Source organism: Syngnathus acus, chromosome 24 (assembly GCF_901709675.1).
Source record: "Syngnathus acus chromosome 24, fSynAcu1.2, whole genome shotgun sequence".
In the NCBI taxonomy this organism is placed as follows: domain Eukaryota; kingdom Metazoa; phylum Chordata; class Actinopteri; order Syngnathiformes; family Syngnathidae; genus Syngnathus; species Syngnathus acus.
The window spans coordinates 2,687,458-2,709,555 of record NC_051108.1 but is presented as its reverse complement, the minus strand read 5'-3'; the positions used below and the strand labels follow the sequence as shown (position 1 = coordinate 2,709,555).

Genomic DNA, 22,098 nt, shown 5'->3' with positions numbered 1-22,098 from the left:
TTTTGTGACAATTCTATTTGGTAGTGTACAGCAAGGTTTAGATTGTGTGTTTATGAACCGGGGAACAGTGGCGCACAAAACCGAACGTACATCTTCACTTTAATTTGTTTCTATAAAATTCTCAAATTCAGACGTTTTCATGAATATAACGTTTATAAATCTTTAACCTGAAAAACCACCAACTGTTTGACTTGGCTATTTTAGGCAATTTCATTTTTCATGCCAATGTGATCGTGTTGTATTGACCACGGGGCGGGGTTAATGGTTGCCATGGTGATTCTGCGGCTCATTCGGAGCTTTTATGACGTCACCGTTGCCGATGTAGGCAGCGGCTGTGGACATAATTCAACTGGCTAGCTTAGCTCACGTTTTCGAGAATGCCTCCCATCACCGTGCCTTCATCCGCAAGATAAAGGAACTCTAGGAATGACGTTGCTGTCAAGAAATCAACCATGGAGGCTCTTTCCCGGAGTCTCACCAGTGCATCCGAGCGAGGTAACGCAGGGACGGAGTAGCGTGGGCTCGCTGCTTAGCCACCGCGGAGTAAACATGCTAGTTAGCATTGAGCACCGCCTCGAATTTTTGCTGCCTTGCAGCTATCCCATCCCTAGTTACCCCCCTATCTTTTCATTATTATGCTGTGGGCACCGGTTAAAATCAGCTAAAGCTAGTTGCTAACCGCTGGCTACCTCCCGATTTGAATGTCACGCACAATCAAATTAACCTCTCCCACTTTAAAATACACGAATTGGTGACATGAAGGTATTTCCAGTATGTAACCTTACCTATCACAAGTCACAATGTCAGGCCGGTGTGGTTTAAGGAGTGAATACATTTTTTGCAGTGATGGGCTGGTGCCACTGATGTCAGCTTGTGACTGCAGCAGAGAGCCCTCACCATGAGTGGAGAGCATATAGACATCCTGTCAACGGCAGATGTGGTCCGAGAAAGATGGAGAGTGGTAAGATTTCACGAAAATAAGAATCATTTCGACACAAGGTACACTTTATCGGGTCACCCCCACCTGCCTCATGTAAAATTGCTCTGCAGGTGAGAAAGATAGGTGGAGGCGGCTTCGGGGAGGTCTACGAGGTCTTGGACCTCGTGAGCCAGGCCACTCTTGCCATGAAGGTGGAGTCTGCCACACACCCCAAACCGGTACAGAGGACAGAGGCGGCCGTGTTGAGGAAGCTGCAAGGTAAGTGGCCATTTGCCACGCAAATAAAAACTTGCAAGTGTTTGTTGATCAACTGAAAATGAGGAATGTGCAGATTATTGAATTGTAAGTTAGCAGCTCTACCTTATTTCTATGAAACGTGATATCTGGATCAATAATTAAATACAATACTATATAAGGTATAATACATTTTATTTTTACTCTGTTTGATTAATTACTGACTCAAGAATGCAACCGATAGTTCACATCTGCGTATTACATTTTCTTATTTTTGATTATTTATTGGCAGGCAAGGATAATGTGTGTCGCTTTGTCAGCGCTGGTCGAAACGAGCGCTTCAACTATGTGGTGATGGAACTCCAGGTAGGCTTTTTACGATGTTCCTTTAATTTTATAGGTAATAATTGCCATTAAGATCTTAACATTAACCAATGACTCGTAATGCATTATTATTATTATTTACTGACACCTGTTACATAAACATCCATTGTATTTTTGTTTTGAAATGGGTCAATAATAATCGTAATATGTTGTGACTGTCCAAAGGGGAGGAACTTGGCAGATCTACGGAGGAGCAGGATCCGTGGTACATTCTCAGTCTCGACGACTCTGCGGCTCGGCAAGCAGATTCTACAAAGCATCGAAAGCATCCACTCAGTGGGCTTCCTGCACCGTGACATTAAACCAGTAAGACTACAGTCGCTCGAAATAGTCAATATATATTCATATTGCAAATTTGAACTTTCTGTCTTGGTCACTCATAGGCTAACTTTGCAATGGGAAGACTAGCAAGTACTTGCAGGTGCTGCTACATGCTGGACTTTGGTTTGGCCCGACAGTACATGACCTCCAACCAAGAACTTCGTCCTGTAAGTCATCTCAAAACTTGTGAACCCACTTGTGAAAATAAAATGTCCCAGACTTGAAGTATTTTCATCCGATGACACACTCTAACGATAACTTTTTCACTTCCAGCCTCGATCTGTGGCCGGCTTCAGGGGAACTGTGCGATATGCTTCAATCAATACTCATAAAAACAAGGTGACTAGACATTTTCTCTCTTGCGTTACCTTTCAATATTTCCACCAAGGAGGTTGGAACTGGTCAAGGGAATGTTCACAACACGATTAGAAAGGTTTTCTTAGAACATAGTCATTTCATCACTATTTTATAATTGATTGTTTGAGTTGACGACATTCCCCAAAAAATATAACACGTGTATTTGAATATCACTTGTCGATTAATTGTGGTAGGCTGTATGCATTGTTTTCACGTTTCACGACTCTGCAGGAAATTGGTCGTCATGACGATCTATGGTCCCTCTTCTACATGTTGGTTGAATTCATGTCTGGTCAGCTCCCATGGAGAAAATTTAAAGACAAGGTACAGCATGTCACTCGCCAAAATAGTAGGAACTACTATCAATGATCAAATATCAATTATATTTATATCTTCCGCTCCAACAGGAACAAGTAGGAAATCTCAAAGAAGCATACGACCACCGCCTCATGCTTAATCACTTACCATTGGAGTTTAGCACATTCCTGGATCACATCCTCAGTCTGGACTACTACACTAAACCAGACTATGAGGTTGGCTATAAACTCACGTTTGGTCCTCTACCGACAGCCAAAATGCTGACACCTGTGTTTGCCCCCCCCCCCTTCACCCCACCCGTGACAGCTGCTGATGTCACTGTTTGACCGTGCTATGAAAAGCCACAATGTGCTGCACAATGATCCGTACGATTGGGAGAAATGCGACTCGGAGGACATGCTGACAACTGCGGTGGCACCACCCACTGGCCAGGAGCTCACCCGCCTCACGCCAGCTCACATGGGGTACACATGACTCAAAATATACATGCACAGTCATGCTGTAGTTATTTCCCTTAACGGTCGAACCAGTTGGCTGTTTTTTAAAAAAAAAAAAAAAACATTTCCACCCTGCTGGGTTTTGCAAATGAGCTCCTGGCTGACCTTCTCACTCTTATCTCTTTCTAAAGCATGGCCAATGCGTCAGTGCTGCCAGTGGAATTGCAGAGGGAGAACACGGAAGATGTCCTCATGCTCGGAGAGCGCTTCAGTGACGCTGACAACTGCCCCCCTCCTGTCACCCCTGCGTCCGTTCCTGCCAGAGGCATATGGGACGAAATGAACCACATTCAAACCCAGAATCATGTCGAGCCAATGATTAGGAAGGTCAGAGATTTGCGCCGTGTCGGCATTCTCTCGCCCGCCACACAGTTGTGATGTTTGAATTGCTACGTCAATCTTTTTTTCCCAGGTGGCGACTGAGGAAGAGCATAGTCAGAACCAGGGCAACCAAAGCCCTGCCGGCTCGGCGCAGAGTTCTCCGAGGCGAGTACGATCCGAGACCATGTACTTGGACCGGGCTATGCCGCTGCTCCGAAAGATGCGTCAGAGTCAGAGTTTGGCGTTTGAAAGAAGACTTGCACCCGAACCCAAGCCGACTCTCGAGCGCTTCCTTGAGTCCTGGTTAGTGCTTCGATTGCTCCCACACATTTAAAACAAACTTGAACTGGGTTTTTTTTTTTGTTTTTTTTTTTAGTCGAGGCAAAACGCCTCCATGTCTTTCAAACATCGGGGAGAAAGTTTTATCCGACGATCATTCCGGCACGGGTACGGCTGACCCAGAAGAAGGCGCAGTCAGCAGCGGTTTTGTCGCAGTCAACTTCAGTCCTGTGATCCAAGAGGGAGACTCCCAGGAGTGGGTGGTGCTGGAAATGGAGCAAGGCGCCAATTCCGCAGCCATCAAGCCTTTGGCCGAAGCCCAGCGCGAGGACAAAGCAGCCGCCCCTAATCCTGCTGACGGCGAGAACCATCCGCCGCAGGAGGGCCCAGCTGTAGCAGTCAGTCCTGTTTTGTCACACTGTTCTGTCGGGTCATGGTTACTTGGCCACAGGAGGCTGCCGGGGATGCTGGGGCAAATGCCCTCGGTCATCATGGGACGACCCCACATGGATCAGGTAGGCACGATCTAGCATTTTCCACACGCGCCATTTTGTCTGTGACGTTTTCGATACTTTTGTGTGGATCAGCTTCAACTAGAGTTACTCTTGCTAATGCCACTTGTCATTTTTTTTTATTCCTGCCTCTAATCACCGAGTTGTTTTCAGTCCTCCAGTGGCACAGCGCAGTCCCCTGTGCTCGAAAAGAGTGACACGATACCCCTTGAAGCTCCGTCGAACAAATCCGACGAAGCTCCCGGACAACCGAAGGATGGAGGGAAGACGGATTTGGCTCCGTCATCAAGCCCGCTGAAGGGTTCGACTGCTCCACTGGCTAAAGACCCAGAGAGCGATTCGGGTCTGCCCGACTGCTCGTCAGAGCTGAACCAGCAGGCTCAAGCCATCTGTTCACTCCTCGCCTCTTTAAGGCCCAAAGACTCCCCTTGCTCGCCAAAATTGAGCCGCATCCCAAGACGAGACTCCGCCACTCCTCCGGACTCTCCGTGCAGGAACCGTCACCGGGACAGGAAAAACCGCTGGAGCAGCCCTGTCCCCAGCTCGCCCACCCACTCCCCTTCCCCATCGCTTTCCTGCGAAAACCTGCAGGTCACCCTCCCGCGAGAACGTCTCTCCTCGGAGCGAGGCTCCAAGTCGGACTGCGGAGGGGAAGACCCTCTTTCTCTGTCCTCGTCATCGGGCGGTAAAAGTAAGATTCCACGACCCATGAGCGCCACCTTTGTTCCCGAGCAGCTAAGTGGCAGACTCGTGCCTCGCCCACCTCCCGGGAAACCGACATCAGGCGCATGTGCCGACCACAGGTAGGACACAATATGGAGAAAAAAATGAGCGCTCCTTGAGGATGATCATCTCATGTAATTAAATCTCTTTCGAGGCGGCGGCGGTTGCGAGTACGCGCCAGCAGCACCAGCGACGCCGATTCCTTGTCCAGTCAGAACCAGTCGACGCAGGACCGCGGCGGCCAGCTCGTCAGCCCACCTCCACCCCGCCCTTGCGCCTCCCCCAACCTGCAGCGCTCCTTGAGTTGCTCTCCGTCCCGCCAGGAGCCCCGCGACGGCAGGGCGCCGCCTCCAGGACGCAGCCGCTCCCCGTCGACGCCTCCTCCTCGACACGGCCCCCTGCAAGCGAGGTTGTCCGGCCAGAGTCCGTTGGTCCCCCGCTCGATAGGCAAAGGTTTGATTGAGGAGTGTAAAGGCTCAAGGAAACTGAAACGATGATTAACGGAAACGACCCATCCGAATCGCATGTGTAAAGTGTGCGCAAGAGAATGTGTACTGTAAAAACAAAATGTATTTATTTGCTACATTAGCTTAAAGGGATCCTTGAAACGCTGAAGCCATGATGTGCATAACACTTCAGGAATGTTTGCGAAAATTCAAAAGAGAGCGCTCGCGTCCCTTTTTTTCATTCCAAATTTGAAATTGCCACGCTAAACACTACTCCGACTCCACAAATCTGTCCTAGTTACCTACATTTGTGGAGCCAACTGGATATATTTCTGCCCACTGGTTGCAACCCTAAAGCCAGTAGCATGTTTTGTCCATGTATATAGCCTGTGTATAAAGAAAAGTCAACCATTTTGAGGTCCTTACCACTGTGTGCAAGTGCATCTATTTAGTCGAACACACTAAATTTAGCTCTTTAAATTGTCATGCTAGAAGAAAAAGAACACTAAAATAATCTCTATTTTAGCAAAAATGAAAAATGACTGTGGAATCTCCAAAGTTTAACTCGGGCAATCAGTAAATATATCAGCTCACTAAGTTGCCAATGGATAAATATTTTATTTGCTTTTTCTAAGTTCAATGATAACCATGTGTGGTGGGTTTTAATTGCATTCATTGAAATTGAAGCACTTTACAAGTCAACAAATTGTGTTCCGCTTTGAAGGTTCCACAGTAGTTGCGTTAGAGATGAGAACTGTACACGGTTAGGGCTATTGGTAACGTGGTAACCCATGCATTTGAATAGAATATCAATCAGCAAAGCCATCTTAATTCGGTAGTTACCACAAATAGCTCTGCGTCAGCATATTATGATGTATTTATAAGCACACTTGATTCTTCAGTATTGTAAATGTGCATGAGTCATTTTACTTTTTTTTTTTTTTTTTACTCATTTGTAAACCAGCATACATTTCTGTATTTTTACCGAGCTGCTTTTGATCATGAAAATACATCCACAAGCAAAAGTTTGGTTTGGTTTTGATTCTATAGGGCGAAACAATTTACAAATAACACATTGTACATATGTCAATATTTTATTTCAAACATGTTAATTCATGAATGCCTGAATGTCTATTTACAGTGCAGTGATCAAGACACGTTCAAGATGGTTATAAAAGCTGGTATATAGCAACATACAGAAATACTTGACTTAAAAATGTATATTGTTTGTCCAAATGATTGCAACCTCATCAGCACGTTTGTTGCAAGTTTTATGATCTTGTTTATGCCAATCCAGTAAGAGTCTTGTATTAATCTGGAGTATGGGCTCTAGAAGAGAGAGGCAGTCTGTCGGGGGTCATCTGGCAACACACTGATGGAGTCTTCTGCCTTTCCGCACAGCATGCAAAGCATTGTGTACTCCTGAGTGACACAAAGTAACAGATTACAATATAATGATAAGGGTATGATGCCATGCAAACTTTAACACATTAATCTCAGTTTTATGAATGCTTGGAGAAGGACTAAGGACATAACTCATTATGATTGTTTTCCCACTTACCTGATATTCATCAACAACAGAGAATGTGTATTCATGCCTGGCGATGACATGGTCACAGTTTTTACAGACATCTAGAAGAAAAACAATGTTTTCTTAAGTGATGAGAGGATTTGTCACATATTTATGAGAGATGAAACATTTTGTGAGGCTTGTGAGCATTACTTCAGAAGATGATGGAAACAAAGCATCAAGGGAAATAGATTAACAGGGCATTGGAATAAAGTAGCATCACAGTATTCAAAATGATCAAAACAATTTACGGTCATAAGTCACAAGCTCCTCTCCATCATCATCCTCTGTGTCTTTATTACAGATCAACACGAAGTCCCTGTGATGACATTTGGCACAGCCCAGGTAGTTCATTAGGTAAGAGCCATTCTCCAGACAAGTGCTTCCCTGAGCAGAAACAAAAAAAAGTTGAATCAAAGTTAATATTGTAAACATCCGAATAAAGATCTTATTGTCCATTACTGATCCAAACATGCTACGCTAGTGTTGACAACATAATTTTAACGTACCCGATCGGGGTATTCTTTTTGCACGCAGCCGTTGCACATTTTCCTTTTTTCAAAAAAATAAAATAATGTGTAGTCTTTGAAAAGACTTTGTAATTTCAAGCAAACTGCGACTTCCGTAAATAAGGACAGCCTGCTAGCTTAGCATAGCACCCTACAGCACTGGGTACAGGAAGTAACGGACTAGAACTTCTACATTGAAATTTCCGGATTGTTCTTCTGACAAAACACACACATGCACAAACAAAGTCACTCATGTTAGATAATTTCAGAATTTGAAATGTATTTCTTTTAATGTGTATTTATTTATATGTATTATTTTAATATGACAAAGAGATTGGCTGTTTTGCCTGTGGGTGGGGTTAGGCTGACGTCACAAACATGGCGGCCTCACGGCAAAGTAAGCTTGTGACCATGTGAACCTTCATGTAAAATTTTATTTGTGTCCTCTATTAACGTCTTTGAAAGTAGATAAAATATCCCGGTGAGTGTAATCGTTTGAGTGTCTACTTTTGTTGCCTGTACTTGGAGCTGTTTATTCCAGAAGAATGTATATAGACTTAGAGAAATGTCGGCTGTTGATTACACAGCTAGCGTATTCACTTATTTCTTTTTAATTGTTTTTGTTACGTATTGAGTTACAATTAGATATTGGTTGTAGATTTTCAACAGAATTTCTCAAATTATCAGTCAGGCATTAGTCGCTCAGCCAGCCTCCACGTGTACTGGACGTGTTTCATTTCATCATAACGGTGATATTTACACGATATAAATATATTTCCCCCTTACTGGCCTAATCTCTTTGTCAGTCTAATATGCCTTGAGAATAGGTAGTGCAGACCTGTGTAAGTTTGACTACGTGTGTAATGTCACCAAAAGTCCTGCCTCTATTTAATTGATCAGAAGAACTGTACTGATGTTTCTTAATTTATGGTTTCTTTAGCAGACATGGCAACTCCTCATAATATGCACAACAATTGCCAGCCGACGAAAAAGAAGAAGCCAAAAAGTAATTACTGCATTTTGTGTCGAAAGATGCTTACGAAATATGTAAGTATCCATTTTTAGTTCATTAAAGGTTAAATGATGTTGAGAGGAGCCAGATGAGGTGGCTCGGGCATCTCATCAGGATGCCTCCTGGACGCCTCCCTGGGGAGGTGTTCCGGGCATGTCCCACCGGTAGGAGACCCCGGGGACGACCCAGGACGCGCTGGAGAGACTATGTCTCTCGGCTGGCCTGGGAACGCCTTGGGATCCCCCGGGATGAGCTAGATGAAGTAGCTGGGGAGAGGGAAGTCTGGGAGTCCCTCCTGAAGCTGCTGCCCCCGCGACCCGACCCCGGATAAGCGGAAGAAGATGGATGGATGGATGGATGGATGGATGGATGGATGGATGATGTTGTTTTGTGATTGGATTTACTGTGTCTGTGTTTTTTTCGTGTGTTTGTCACTAGAATAAGCACGAGCACATGCATGGCCTGGCACACCACAGAGAGCTGGACACAGTGCTGGGCAAGTAAGTAAAGTACAACCTCTGCTGGGCTTGGAGGAGGTCCTGTTGTCTGGTTGGACCGTTCAAACCTGCAGTAAAAAAAGGAGGGTTAAGAATTGCACTTCTGTCTGATTTCATGGGTATCGTCTTCCCCCCCCCGCAGAGTTGCATGTCACGATTGCCAGGCATGTGAGCTGTCCTCCATGGTTCTTCAACAATACGCCCACCACATCGCCATGCCTCAACATCAAGCCAATTTAGAGAAGATCATAAGGCAAAACGTAAAACCCATTTCACTTTACAAGACTCTCAACGACGAAACAATCAAGGGTCTCCTCAGGAGAAACAAGGCACTAAGGAAGGAGAGGTATGGTTTTAACCGGTTTGTTTTTTCTGTTTTGCTCTAAGTACTCAGAATGCATGTCCCTCTTTACTTTGCAGGAAAAAAGAGTCAAAAAAGAAGAAAAAGAAACAAAGACTTTCTGACCAGAAAGAGCCTGGCCATACTCAGGCTGGCCATACTCAGGCTGGCCATACTCAGGCTGGCCATACTCAGGCTGGCCAGAAACAAGCTGGCCAGAAACAAGCTGGCCAGAAACAAGCTGACCAGAAACAAGCTGGCCAGAAACAAGCTGACCAGAAACAAGCTGGCCAAACCCAAACTGGTCAGAAACAGGCAGCCAGTGGACTGAAAAATGTGCAACAAGGTCCAAATACATTCAAACAGCAGGCGCTGGGGCCTCAGCAGCAAGGCACCTACACTGGCGCCGTCCAAAGAAACATGAACCAACTGCGAAGGAATCCGCCCCGAGTTGCCAGATATTGCGGCTCCCAATACAACAATGAATCATTTGGCACCGAGCTGCAGCCCTCATGGTCCTCGATGGCCCATTTTAGCCATTACGCGTACCAACGTGCCGAGCTGGACGACTTCACCAGCGATCAGCTGCCCGATCGAGGAAGCGTCATCTTCACGGATGAGCGTCCGTCCGAACCGAAGCAAAACGTGAGCGCATCTAACTTGCAACCGAAGCCGGTCATCATCCAAGGCATGAGCGTCACCACCATGCTTCGAGAACTTCGACGAGCGATGGGTGTGCGCGAGCCCTGCAGGGCGGATCGTGAAGCCAGAAAGCAAAGCGCCGAGGCGGAAGCACAGCTGTCTGAGCTTTGCTCCTCACTGGAGACCCTCAAAAAGGAGGAAGCGAAACAAAGCAACAATGCCGCCCAGGCTGGCAAAAGCGCCCCACAGAACAACGTTGCAGCCGAACAGAACACTCCTGGACCCTCAGCCAGCATTCAACACCGTCAGCAGCTCGGCTCCAAAACGAAGGTTCGGATCGCTCACAAAGCAGCGGCCGATCAAAAGTCAGCAGAGGACATTTTGAAAAAGGTGACCCCAAAGTTGACTCCTAAGGCTCCCGCTGTAACCAGGCCCAAGTTTAAGCAAAGCTGGAAGCAGATGAGGAAAGAAGGGAAGCCAAGGTAAGAGCTTCATCCAGAAAATCAAATTGTCTGATTTTTAAAGAATTGACGTATTTGCAACCTACGGTGGGAAATAAGTATTTGTTCAAGAACGGCCTCGATCTGGTCAAAACGATCACCAGAACGGTGAACAAAAATCCCAGAACCACACGAGGGGACCTAATGAACGACCTCTTTAACCATCTTGTGTTTGCCTTAAGGTTTGGAATCGAGTCGGTCAACTCTCAACCGAGCAAAGCTACCTTCGATCTGGGTGTCGACGAAGACCTGATCCTCTCAGAGGGCTTCCACTGGGAGTCGCTCTCCAATGCACACATGCCCCTTCCTCCTTCTCTTCCTGCTCGTCCTCCATCATGTCTCACTTCTACACCACTTCCTACCCGCGACGCGACACCGAGCGCGTCTCAGGGAGAGACTCGTTCAACGACAGGAGCGCCTGACGAGGGGGGGTCTTTCACACTGGACAATTCCCGTGGTCCGACAGCGGCGGCAACCTCGGTGAAGGTGCAAGCTGAGAATGAAAACCCTGACACCAACAAGAGGAAACACCAACATCTACAAGTGAGTTTTGATTTTAGTGAAGTGATGAGCTGACTTTGGAGGCTGAAGAAAATGTCTGTGTTTCTGCAGGATAACGACGTCCCTGATGTGGAGGCTGTTGTAAAACGGAGGAAATTTATGTTAAACAATGGTAACCCCAAATATTTCATGCACTTCAACGATTAATAATCCCCGCTGCTCCCGAGTTAAAATACTAATTCCAAGCGTTGGCAAAAACGTCTTCTTTATAGACCAGGACCCAATGGACAAGCTTTTGGCGATGTCACTCCGAGAAGAAGAGCTGAGTCAATCGCTGCAGGATGTCGACAAGTCTTTGGTACTCGCCCGAAATGCCTTACAGGCAGCCTACACTGAAGTACGAAGGCTCATGTTGTTAAGGCAGCAGGTACCAAAGCTGCACTGAAATGCGTCCACTTAAAAAAAAATTTAAAAAACACCTTGAGAGCAAAGTTCTCAAGTTTCTTCTTTCCTGCTCTTTTAGTGCACTGCAGAGGTGGACGGCCTGAGAGCCAAGCGCATTGAAATACTGCAGAGCATGCAAGGTATTGTGCTTGAGTCAAAATCATTTTTTAAAACACTTTGCAGAAAGTAGAAATGCTCAAGTCGTATATAAATTGGCTCTCAAGCCTTTTCTTAAACGTTTAAAACTTTGGTTGACAATTAAAAAATAATGAAGTTACATTTGAAAGAGACCGTATGTGGACCTGTGAGGTTCCAATTGGACATTTTTCCCCCCCATTATATTTTCCAGAAGTGTATTCCGGAAGCTCCAATGTAGAACAGGTCGCCACGACCTCAGCAGCAGCACCTACGGATGTCGTTCATCCGGATCCAACCTCGGCATCTTCCTCGAGGCTCCTTGTCCCTCACAGTCCGACCAACACCCACCAAAGTTCTGTCATCAATCAGCCTCAACCGGCCTTGCCCGCTCCAAAACCCAACATTACAACCATCAAGCGAGAAGCCATGATCCCGCCCCCCTCGAGACAACCAAGTGACCAAACGGTCTCCCCACCTCCCACTTCGTTGCCCGCTGTGGCTTCTCCCACTCCGAAGACCCAAACCAGGGCCGATGAGCCAAATCCACTCAACCCAGCTAATTTGCTCTGCACGCAGAAGAAGCAAGTGAAGCTCGTCGGCGTGACTGAGCAAACCGAAAGCATCTCCAGAAAGGAAGTTGTCATTATCGATATGAAGAATGAAAAGATTGAGGAACCTCTCGCCATAGAACCTGTACAAGGAAATGATGTGAGGACTTTAGATAAAAGCGCCTCTGCAGCCCTTATTGATGACAAAAGCGATAAGAACGCTGACTCGGTGGAAGTGATGGAGCCGAAAATGGTGGTCATCGACATTGACGAATCGGAGAATGAGGACTCACCCGATATGTCTTCAACGGCGCCAGGTCCTCAAGAGCTGCCTTCCAAATCCGTTAACATGGAGTGCAGCACTGCAAGCACTCAGACTATTCAGCAGACCCCGTTTAAGATGTAAGCTTGCCTCTATTTTTTTTTTTAACCAATATATTAATGCCTAGCTCATTTTTTAAATATTATTTTCAACTTTGCTTAGGAAAGCGGCAAGCCCTGTTGCGTCGGAAAGGGAAGACACTCCTCCACCAGGTTAGTACGTTTCTTGTGAAGTATTGTGTGATAAAGTAAATTAAACTACTATATAGTCTTTTTTTTTTTTTTTTTTAAGCACTCTTGATTTTGTTGCTTTAATCTTATTTCAGAGGCTGTTGAGATGGTTGGTGAAGACTGGACGGAGTCAGCCTTGGGATCCTTTTTGAACCACACGGAGGCCGTTCACGGTCTGCAAGTCCACGAAGGCGTCTTGTACACATGCTCAGCGGACATGACAGCGCGGGCTTACAGTCTGCTGGTACGTCAGTAGTTACAAAAAAGGTTTTACAGATCGGATATTAAATTGGCACAGCAGCAATAGTAAGACCACGTATGTGCAACAAAACACAGAGCAGCATTAAGACATTCAAAAAATGACAATGGGAACTATGCTTGTTCCATATTTACACTTTTGAGCAGTCTCATATTTTTTCAAAATTCCTTGCTATAGAACCTGGAATGCCTAGGAGTGTTTGAGGGCCACAAAAACAGAATCAACTGCCTGCTGGTCGCCTCTTCTCCAAACACGCCAGCCAGACTCTACACCGGCTCCAGTGACTCGACGATTCGCATCTACAGCATAAAGGTAGAGAACATTAGGAGAGGCCATCGTTTGACACGTTTGAAAATGGAAAAAGTCGATTGCTGTTCTCCCCCCCCCCCCCCCCCCCCCCCCCCTTGCCACCAGACGAAGAAGTGTCTGGAGACCATCTCACTGGCTGACAGAGTGCTGTGTATGCATATGGCTTGGAACACTGTGTTTGTTGGTCTTGCCAATGGGTCAGTGGCCACCTTTGATTTAAAGGTAAACTGTCCATAAACAGGTTCTTTTTTTAAATTGATTTTTTGCCATACGGAATGGAGCTAGATCCTGAAAGCTTAGCCAGTCTTGCCAATTGAACAACTTTGTGTTTATATATCCAGTCCTTTTTTTCTAATCATGTCAACCCCCCCCCCCCCCTCAATGTAGACTTCCAAACCGCTGGATGTGTTTGAATGTCACGGGCCTCGAGCGGTAAGCTGCTTGGGCACGTCGCAGGAAGGCGCCCGGCGGGTGCTGCTGGTCGGCTCCTACGACAGCACCATCAGCGTACGAGACGCCAAGAGCGGTTTGCTGCTGCGCTCGCTGGAAGGCCACACCAAGACTGTTCTCTGTATGAAGGTGAGGGGACAATTGAAAATGATCCAGCTCTCCATTTACTATGCTGCTTGTGATCGAAGTTGACTTCGGACAAGAGGATTCACTTTTCTTGTTTGGGTTTTTTTTCGAGGTGGTAAATGACTTGGTGTTCAGTGGCTCCAGTGACACCTCTGTTCATGCTCACAACATCCATGTAAGTAGAAGCGATATGGTGACATTATCTATTATTATTATTGCAATCATTAAACGACATTTTCACATAAATGTCATTAATGATGACGCAATCGTATTAACGGTATCAAGAGCAAATTTGTAATTTGCATTAATCAGTAGCTAATTAGTAGTTCCTAATGAACTGTTCTTTCCTGTTTCTATTTTGCCTCCATTTCTGTTTTCTGTCCACGTAGACGGGTCAGTTGATTCGGATCTACAAGGGACACGGTCACGCTGTCACGTCAATCGTCATCTTGGGGAAGGTGATGGTGACCAGCTGTCTGGACAAGCTGATCCGTGTTTACGAGCTGCAGGTAGAAAATATTTCTTAATATGTGTACAGAGGTCTGTGTAGTAGACAGACACCTATTTTGAAATTTTTTTGTGCCAAGCAATATAATTAATACTTTAGCGCCATCTTGTGGAATCGTGGTGTTTTTCCATCAGCTGCTATCGACATTTCTTTGTGGTCGCTATATGCATGTTAGGGTTGCTGCCTCTTATCTATCGATTCTATTTGTGTTGCTTTCTAGACCCACGACCGCTTGCAGGTGTATGGCGGCCACAGCGATATGGTGATGTGCATGGCCGTGCACAAGAGCGTGGTAAGTGGACTCGAAAGACGGCCGATTGGAACCCATCGACCATTGCTTCACTTCGTCATTTCATTCAGATCTACACGGGTTGTTACGATGGAAGCGTTCAAGCTGTCAAACTCAACCTGATGAAGAATTACCGCTGCTGGGTAAGAACCTCCTTTTAGGATCTTAAACCTTGGACAAGAAGCATTTTTATTGATTTATTTGGCCGCTTTTGTAACCCTCTCACAACCCTGCAACGAAGTACAGTATTGATTCTCTATCATTCTTTTTGTGTTCGTGGCAGTGGCAAAATTGCTGTCTGATTTTTGGCATGGCCGAGCACCTTCTCCAGCATCTCACTCGAGACCACACCAATCCCAAACTGGAGGTGGTCAATTGTCGCTGGAGAGGATGCAGCAAGTTTTTCCCCACACAGCAGGCAGTCAAGGAGGTAATTTAATATCTTGGATTGCAATATGTAATTACTCTATTCATATTCTATATGGCATGTGTGTTTTATCTGCAGGAGGTTCCTGGGCATATGCAAAATCATGTGGATGTGGACAGTAAGGTGGAGTCATGAGGAGGTGCGCCGATGCCGTTGTTTTTCCGCCATTTCCTGTTCTCATGTGGTTACGTCATTCGTACTTCCAGTTGAACACATGTAGTGAAATGTTATTTGTTATTCTATTATTTGGGCAAATCTGGAGGGTCTTTTTTTTTTTTTTCTTCTTAAAAGTCATGTTGATTTTGTTTTAATGTGTTCAAATAACGTGTTCAGAATAACAGCTGATTTCTAGAAATAAACAGGACAAAAATGAAATAGTTCTAGTACATCATTATGAAAGGAATGTGGGGCCATCAAACTGTTCACCAAACAAAAGGTTTTATTATCTCTAGAAACTCAACTACAAACTGATAACGTTGCGTAATTCCATAAATTATTACAAAATCATAAGGACCAATGAAAATTGTCCATTAAGACTTTGTATGTTGTAGAGTGGCCGGGTCATGCGTGGAGATGTTTAAGAATACATGGTCAGCTGAAGCCACTAAAGGGGAGCAGAAGAAAAAAAAAATATTTTTACAGGTGTGTGTTTAAATTGAATAATAAGTGATAAATGCATTTGGTTACCTCCAGCACATTAAGTTTGATTAGCCCATCTCCATCCTTGTCAAAAGCATTGAAAGCCCCTACGGACGACACAGAACATACATATTTGCATATATACATGCAAATTTTTTAAAAATATTAGGAAATGAATACATACTGAACATGCCCTCCAGTCTGACAAAACAGCAGATGTAACTGTCATAGTCGACGTTAAGTTGCTTGTCTGCGTAGCGCATGGCGATGATGTCATACAACTGTTTGTTGAGGTGGAGGCCTTTGTGGGCAAAAATATGGCACAGAGATCCAATTAACATGAAATCAATTGATGCCTCTTCAAAAAAAAATAAAAAATCAACGCCTATCACAAAAACCAATCGACAGTATTACATGAGGATATTCTTGAGGCTGCTCACCTGCGTCAGTAACAGCGTTTCTCATTTCGAAACTGCTGATTGAGCCGCTTTGTTGTTTGTCGTAACTTTTGAAGATCACCTGCAAACACATAATCAGCTTTTCAAAATCATGTCGTAATATTGCAACAATAAAGTAAAAATAAACATACATGCCACTGCTTAATTTTTCTCCACAAGTGTTTAAACTCCTGGAAATTTAGTTTTCCTGTCCCATCTGTCTGGAATTTGACTCAGTTATGGAAAAATAATTATTTGCTCCTCCATATTGCTGGCATCGTGTTAAGGATACATCCATCAGTGCTATCATACTTCGACATGTCTCCAGGCTGAAACCCTCCATCGCCTTTTCGTGTACTGCGGGAAAAGAAGTGTAGCTTGAATGATGGTCACCTGACCTAGCTTAATTCGACTCACGTTTGGAGACCACGTCCTTCATAATGGTCTGGAGCTCATTGGCGGTGATTTGCATATCCTAAAGGATGCATTAATTTGGTTAATTAAGCACAATAGTTGCTGCTGAATTGAAGTCTGCTTGTTTACCTCGCCGGCTATTTTTTTGTAGATGACACGGAACTCTTTTTCCTCTTCAGTTTCTTCCTCAGGCTGGAGAAGTTTTTTCTGGTCAACATAAGAAAATACTCATCGATTTTAACACCAATGCAATCTTTCTACGTACATACCATCCAAATGAAAGTTTTTGTGATATATAAAAAGAGACTACCGTATTTTCCGCACTATAAGGCGCACCTAAAAACCTCTAATTTTCTCAAAAGCCGACAGTGCCTTATATATGGACGAAGTTTTAAAATGGGCCATTCATTGAAGGTGCGCCTTATAATCCGGTGCGCCTTATAGTGCGGAAAATACGGTAATATTAAAATAATAAAATAAAGTTCCTCCCCATAAGGTGGCCTGTAGCACCTTCCTAACCAACCTACGTGCGAGATCATGAGCACAGAATGGGGAAAAAAACAGGTGTAGGAGTCATTCGAGATCAGCTGGCAGGGAGGTCAATTCTTTTCTCCCCAGTGATATTATTTGACCCACTCTAGATTACATTTCAGGAGCCATAAATGACCCAGCTTGCAGCCAGATAGTCACTGCATGGAAACTATGATTGAGCAATCATGACAACAAAATTACTTTGGGCTTCTTCTTCTTCTCCCCCTGAATGCCGTCATGCAGGATTTCTTTGTTGGCGAATGCTCGATCGGACACATACACAATAGGCTGAAAGAATAAAACATATTGAGGTGTTAGTTCTTGCGTCATCGTGGCTTAGGTTTTCTGATTAGCCGGCAAAATATCCATTACCTTAAACCATTTTATGCGTTGGTGTCATTTACCTCCATGCCACTAGAGGCACTCTCGTGCAGTACCATGCATTATACTGGGAAGCCTATCAAATCTGGGCTGAACTTTCCCATTTTCAGATTCCTAGCCATGAATTATTTCTAGCAACAGTGCTACCTAGCCGTCCAGTGACTTTTTCACAGCGTGGCTCAGTCTTAAGAGTGATGGTCTACCAACTTGAAGGTGGTGAGTTCACTCCTCAAGCCCAGTGATCATGTCAAAATGTCCTTGAGCAAGACATTGAACTTTATTTTGCTCCTGCCAAGGCCTTTTCTTGTTTTGCTGATGATCAATAAGACAAGGATGATGAGATGAAACAAATTAGTTGTGAGATAATGAGAGAGGAATGTAGTGTGTCAAGAGATATATGCCATGGGCAAAAGTATCGGGACACCCCACACCGCAAGATGTTTGGTCCAGGTGAGTCCAGGTGTCCCAATACTTTTGTCATCATCATGAAAAATGCAAAAGACACACCAAACCTTATGGTGCTAATGCTAAGCTATATTATGCTATATTAAATTCAAACCTTGCAATATTCAATGCAATATCAAATAGAACTGCACTATAGCGACATCTATGGGACAAACCCGGGTTTGATCAGTCCCGATTGTGTTCTCCGCTTCCCTGTGACAGACACAAAAACAACACAAATGACCATTAATATAATGTCATGGTAGTCACCATTGAGCGGCGGATGTCCTTACTCAGAGGTGCTCCTGTTCTCGGAAAAGACTCTCAAAATGAACTGGCCTTCTTCATGAGGCTCAAACGTAGTCGGGATGACGACATATTCTCCTTGGGGGAGCCTGACACGTTCGGTGATTTCACGCATATTGATGTAATGTTTGCATTTAGCCTTGGAGGCGTTATACAAGAAGAAGTCCTTCTGGAGATGTCGATTCCGGCCACCCATCTGAGATATCCAGTCAGAATGCCATTTTTGTAGTTAAATGTGTACTTTCAGCCTACAATGCCAATTTGGATGAAAGATATCGCTGCCTCGTTATTATTTTGAATTGCTTTTGTGGTATATGTTGTGTTACCTCTTTTGGCACCTGCAAAGAAAATAAAGGGAATATCAGATGTTATGGCTCAAGTCAAGGGACACAACCATTACCTCATAGATGGAAAATCCAATCGTGAGGAACCTGGGCCCTAGCTGTTTCTTAATGCGACGACCTTTCTGCATCAGCGCCACAACAACTGTGCAGAGTTCCTGCGGGTCCTCTGGGTCTTCATTCTCGTACAGTTGCAAGTGATACTGAGGATTGGTCCAGAAGGTATCTGTCGAAAATAGCATGGGAATGAGGATAAAGAAGATATGCTTGTGTGTTCAAATATAGGTTGTTTAAAGTTTTATAATAATACACAACATCAATGCTAGTTTTGTGTACCCGTCTGTGACATTTTGCATTGTGTGTTAGCATTAAGCTAAGCGGTTCGGTTTGGCTTCCCCACCTGGGAAGTTTCTACAGCCACCCGCAGAGCTGCCTCGGACCCATCGACCCTCGTTGACGGACACGTTCCAGCTGTGCCTTTCATCACCCTGCAGCGTGTCGGGGGTCAGGTTGCAGATCTCAAGCTTAGTGTAGTTCTTCTTGAAGTCGTCAAATGACATCCTGGGCAGGTATGTGAAAGAAGAGGTTTCATGGAAGACCCCGTCGTGTTTTTTTTAGCACTAGATAATATTTAGCTTTATAATCCAAAGTCATGATGATGATGAGAGATCATAATATTGATGGACAAGCCAGAATATGTCACGTGCTAGCAGTGCTTGCAGTAATAATGACATTTGCTTAAATTATGTTGGCTTCCCATTGGCTCACCATTTGTGGGAGGGGCCAAAGGATAAGCGGTAGAAGATGGATAAGTGAACATGGATTTTACTCACCAGAACTCACTTTGCTCAACAGTTTGCTTTTTAAGGTTGTTCCTATCTGCAATAGAAATAGTTGACCATTCCTTTGAACTGGAAAAGAAAAACACCAAACATAAGCAGAGTTGGTGCAATTGTTGCTTATGCATTTTGTGCAGGAAAGGAAAAGACACATCATAGGCACGAATGTTTTTCCAAATTTTACTTCGCGGTCCACGGTCCCTTCCATAGTACTCGACCCCAAGGATTGCGTAGGCGGATTAGGCGAATTTTGCTGTCCTTTGCAACCTCATCACACTAGAAAAAAAAAAACAGCATTTCTCAACATCACCAAGTCTCAGTAAGAAGAAAATACATTTGGCATGACTTTACCTCCTCCAAGGCGATGATGGAGTAGGCGTGTCCTTGGACCAGTCCGAGTTCAGTTTTGGACTCCATTTTACTAGGCGAGGTAACCTGGGCACCATCATTTATGACTAAATGGACATTTATTACCTCTCTCGAGTGTGCAGGCATGAAGATGGTTTACACACACAAAAAAAATCAATACAACTATGTTTGGTTTGAAATGCATATGGATGACTTTACATACAGTGGTTGGAGGGATTTAAAAAAAAATAATAGTAAAGAGGAGTCATTTTACGCACTCACATCAATGGAGCAGCCCATCAGCGAGCCTCTCTGCAGGGCTTTCTTCATGATCTTATAGATCTCTTTAGGTGCCTCAGACAACTCAAAGAACTCGGTGACTCCACCTGTGAAGTCCTCCATGGCTTCCAGGGTATTACCTCCTCTCAAGGCCTCGTAAGAACCATGCAGCCTCAGATCAGAGAGCAGACCACCATTACAGAAAGCTCATTTTTTCCCGATTGTGTTTTGTGAATGGTTATTACTTGGCGTAGGCTTTTTCCAGAAGGGCGCTCCAAAATTCGTTCTCACGAAAGGATTTGGTGAACACCAGACGGTTGTTGTAGGTGGGGATGCGGTCGTCGACGACCACATCGATCCATTCGCCGTAACGCCAGAACTGCGGACGTTAAAGTAGAATATGAGGGCTGTTCAAATCATAGTTTAGATCCTGGCCGTTTCTACCTGGAAATGAAAGATTCCCGCATAGTTTTCCGTGAAGCTCTGATCCGGAGGAATCACTCTGTAAAGAAGCTTCTCGTTCAGAGTCAGACAAGCAATGGCGGCCAGCAGCCAGCAGTCACCTGTCAGCAACAGATACAAACATACTCACGTTTGTTCGTCTTAATTGCTATAACAAACCAATTTTGTGCACGTGTGATGCAGAATAATTTGTATTGTAAATAATTATTTTCCATATTACCCAACTCTCCCTGACAGATGTCTGTCCTGTTGGCTGAATCCAGAATGAATTGAGGGTTTTCACATATTTCCTGAAAAGTAATTCATGCCAGAAATTTAACCGTAAATTAATTTACGCTAGTTTTTTCACTGACTGCTCGAAACCCAAAATGCATTTATTATGATGCTGGCACAATTTACAAAAATAGCATGTTTACAGAGAGAGAGGCGGAAAAAAACAATATGGCAGTGCAGTAGTTTGCAAAAGGATCTGGATAAATGTATATACACTACCGTTCAAAAATTTGGGGTCACAAAATTGTTTGGGTGACCCCAAACTTTTGAACGGTAGTGTATATATTTATTTAGATAATTACTTATAGATTATATATATAATCTTCTGTGTAAAAAATCTTATAATATATATGTATACTTATATTCATAGATTATATATAATCTTATACAAATATAAGATATAATTTATAATATTTAATTCATAATATTTTATTATAATAATATTTACACTACCGTTCAAAAGTTTGGGGTCACCCAAACAATTTTGTGACCCCAAACCTTTGAACGGTAGTGTATCTTTGTCTACAAAGCTAATTCTGACATTTGCTGTGTCAGACAAGATGAGGGTGTAACTCAATCCAAACCCCAGCTGGGACCTCTGAACTTCCCTCACACATTTGTCACGTATTCAATGGCAAGCAGCTGCTAGATAACACTCACTCGGCCATGTGTTATTAAAGAGAAATATTACAATACATTTGTGGTATTATTAGAAGCATAAAATCACTTAAGCACATGTCGGTTGTGTTTATCAGGACTCACAAGCCACAATAATAGGCATATCTCTCATTATCATCTTATAAAAATAATAATAAATAATAATAATAACATCTTAAAATATAAATACATCACTCTTACCAGACAAATTTAGACACTGGGCTGCAAGTCAAGACATTTGCCTTTGAAATTCTGATATTCATCATCACTCTGTCGGTGTGCGAGTGGTGACTCACTGAAGGTCGTTTCCACACAAACGTCATGGGGGGCTTGTGGTGGCTGTAGAAGAGTGAGGAGTCGCAGGCCGGGAAAAGAGGGTCCTCAAAGAGCACCTTCTTCTTGACGTATTTATCTCGCAGTTCCATGAATGTCTTGAGACGCTTGGCATCCTTGACGGCCTCGTTCCTGCTAAGGATGGCTGAGTAGATGGAGTTGGCTCCTGCTAAGGGGTAGTCCGCCTGGTCGTCAGGTGCCTGCGATGCTTCTGTTTCCCGAAGCACTCGCACGTTTGTATCCTCCACGTGAGGCCGTTTATTCTCCTGGTTCTCCATATTCTCTCCTATGGATAGCTGTCTGGATTTCAATCTGGAAATACGATGCTGTCGTTGTCAACCCAGTGCGAGAAAGTGTCCTGTGCAGCTCCTGTGATTACTTGTAAAGTAAACTCTCACGCTCTTGGGCATTGGACCTAAATATACGCTCCTTAAAAAAAAAGGGGGGGGTTCTGGTTGGCT

At 44.3% G+C, this 22,098-nt stretch overlaps 4 protein-coding genes across 10 annotated transcripts; 2 read left to right on the top strand and 2 right to left on the bottom strand.

Annotated features, from left to right (window-relative positions):
- The first annotated feature begins 294 nt into the window (after positions 1-294).
- Positions 295-6,357, top strand: ttbk2b (tau tubulin kinase 2b). The gene is made up of 15 exons (XM_037245420.1): positions 295-495; positions 845-961; positions 1,051-1,198; positions 1,467-1,540; positions 1,724-1,864; positions 1,942-2,046; positions 2,153-2,218; positions 2,468-2,560; positions 2,644-2,769; positions 2,861-3,018; positions 3,183-3,378; positions 3,464-3,675; positions 3,749-4,166; positions 4,317-4,966; positions 5,041-6,357. The coding sequence occupies exons 2-15, from the start codon at positions 899-901 to the stop codon at positions 5,381-5,383; spliced, it is 2,793 nt and encodes a 930-aa protein (XP_037101315.1). The 5' UTR covers positions 295-495; positions 845-898; the 3' UTR covers positions 5,384-6,357.
- Positions 6,358-6,410: 53 nt separating this feature from the next.
- On the bottom strand, positions 6,411-7,599 carry churc1 (churchill domain containing 1). Its single transcript, XM_037245467.1, has 4 exons — positions 7,412-7,599; positions 7,154-7,289; positions 6,894-6,964; positions 6,411-6,754 (listed from the first exon to the last, which is right to left on the bottom strand). Exons 1-4 carry the CDS (start codon positions 7,448-7,450, stop codon positions 6,662-6,664), a joined length of 339 nt encoding a protein of 112 aa, XP_037101362.1. The 5' UTR covers positions 7,451-7,599; the 3' UTR covers positions 6,411-6,661.
- Positions 7,600-7,758: 159 nt separating this feature from the next.
- Positions 7,759-15,471, top strand: LOC119118397 (zinc finger protein 106-like). Of its 5 annotated transcripts, none has more exons than XM_037245410.1 (22): positions 7,759-7,892; positions 8,352-8,458; positions 8,862-8,923; positions 9,063-9,266; positions 9,341-9,410; positions 9,456-10,384; positions 10,585-10,945; positions 11,015-11,075; positions 11,176-11,330; positions 11,427-11,487; positions 11,697-12,435; positions 12,518-12,567; positions 12,681-12,829; positions 13,022-13,156; positions 13,259-13,375; positions 13,541-13,732; positions 13,842-13,904; positions 14,119-14,238; positions 14,458-14,529; positions 14,598-14,669; positions 14,810-14,956; positions 15,032-15,471. In XM_037245410.1, exons 2-22 carry the CDS (start codon positions 8,357-8,359, stop codon positions 15,086-15,088), a joined length of 3,918 nt encoding a protein of 1,305 aa, XP_037101305.1. In that variant the 5' UTR covers positions 7,759-7,892; positions 8,352-8,356; the 3' UTR covers positions 15,089-15,471. The 5 variants fall into 5 exon arrangements, with proteins under 5 accessions (XP_037101305.1, XP_037101306.1, XP_037101304.1 ...); XM_037245411.1 differs by having other exon boundaries at positions 9,341-9,718; positions 9,797-10,384; XM_037245409.1 differs by having other exon boundaries at positions 9,341-10,384; positions 11,697-12,208; positions 12,242-12,435.
- On the bottom strand, positions 15,375-22,061 carry capn3b (calpain 3b). Of its 3 annotated transcripts, XM_037245422.1 has the most exons (23): positions 21,987-22,061; positions 21,601-21,955; positions 20,595-20,664; positions 20,357-20,475; positions 20,158-20,291; positions 19,916-20,084; positions 19,637-19,720; positions 19,470-19,561; positions 19,280-19,357; positions 18,847-19,007; positions 18,506-18,672; positions 18,432-18,443; positions 18,093-18,301; positions 17,976-18,012; positions 17,176-17,262; positions 16,573-16,650; positions 16,447-16,504; positions 16,322-16,386; positions 16,182-16,250; positions 16,033-16,111; positions 15,777-15,893; positions 15,641-15,699; positions 15,375-15,557 (listed from the first exon to the last, which is right to left on the bottom strand). In XM_037245422.1, the coding sequence occupies exons 2-23, from the start codon at positions 21,913-21,915 to the stop codon at positions 15,531-15,533; spliced, it is 2,286 nt and encodes a 761-aa protein (XP_037101317.1). In that variant the 5' UTR covers positions 21,916-21,955; positions 21,987-22,061; the 3' UTR covers positions 15,375-15,530. The 3 variants fall into 3 exon arrangements, 2 of the variants coding, with proteins under 2 accessions (XP_037101317.1, XP_037101316.1); XM_037245421.1 differs by having other exon boundaries at positions 15,375-15,699; XR_005096707.1 differs by lacking the exons at positions 15,375-15,557; positions 15,641-15,699 and having other exon boundaries at positions 15,833-15,893; positions 16,182-16,246.
- Positions 22,062-22,098: the final 37 nt, after the last annotated feature.

Coding starts and splice junctions, on each gene's coding strand:
- ttbk2b (XM_037245420.1), top strand. CDS start 899: ATGAGTGGAGAGCATATAGACATCCTGTCAACGGCAGATGTGGTCCGA. Junction 1,199..1,466: donor CGTGTTGAGGAAGCTGCAAG/GTAAGTGGCCAT, acceptor ATTTATTGGCAG/GCAAGGATAATGTGTGTCGC. Junction 2,047..2,152: donor CCAACCAAGAACTTCGTCCT/GTAAGTCATCTC, acceptor TTTCACTTCCAG/CCTCGATCTGTGGCCGGCTT.
- churc1 (XM_037245467.1), bottom strand. CDS start 7,450: ATGTGCAACGGCTGCGTGCAAAAAGAATACCCCGATCGG. Junction 6,965..7,153: donor GGAGCTTGTGACTTATGACC/GTAAATTGTTTT, acceptor TTTTTCTTCTAG/ATGTCTGTAAAAACTGTGAC. Junction 6,755..6,893: donor CTGTTGTTGATGAATATCAG/GTAAGTGGGAAA, acceptor TGTGTCACTCAG/GAGTACACAATGCTTTGCAT.
- LOC119118397 (XM_037245407.1), top strand. CDS start 8,357: ATGGCAACTCCTCATAATATGCACAACAATTGCCAGCCGACGAAAAAG. Junction 8,459..8,861: donor GAAAGATGCTTACGAAATAT/GTAAGTATCCAT, acceptor GTTTGTCACTAG/AATAAGCACGAGCACATGCA. Junction 12,568..12,680: donor GGAAGACACTCCTCCACCAG/GTTAGTACGTTT, acceptor ATCTTATTTCAG/AGGCTGTTGAGATGGTTGGT.
- capn3b (XM_037245421.1), bottom strand. CDS start 21,915: ATGGAGAACCAGGAGAATAAACGGCCTCACGTGGAGGATACAAACGTG. Junction 18,673..18,846: donor TGGCTGTAGAAACTTCCCAG/GTGGGGAAGCCA, acceptor TATTTTCGACAG/ATACCTTCTGGACCAATCCT. Junction 16,387..16,446: donor GAAGGACGTGGTCTCCAAAC/GTGAGTCGAATT, acceptor CTTTTCCCGCAG/TACACGAAAAGGCGATGGAG.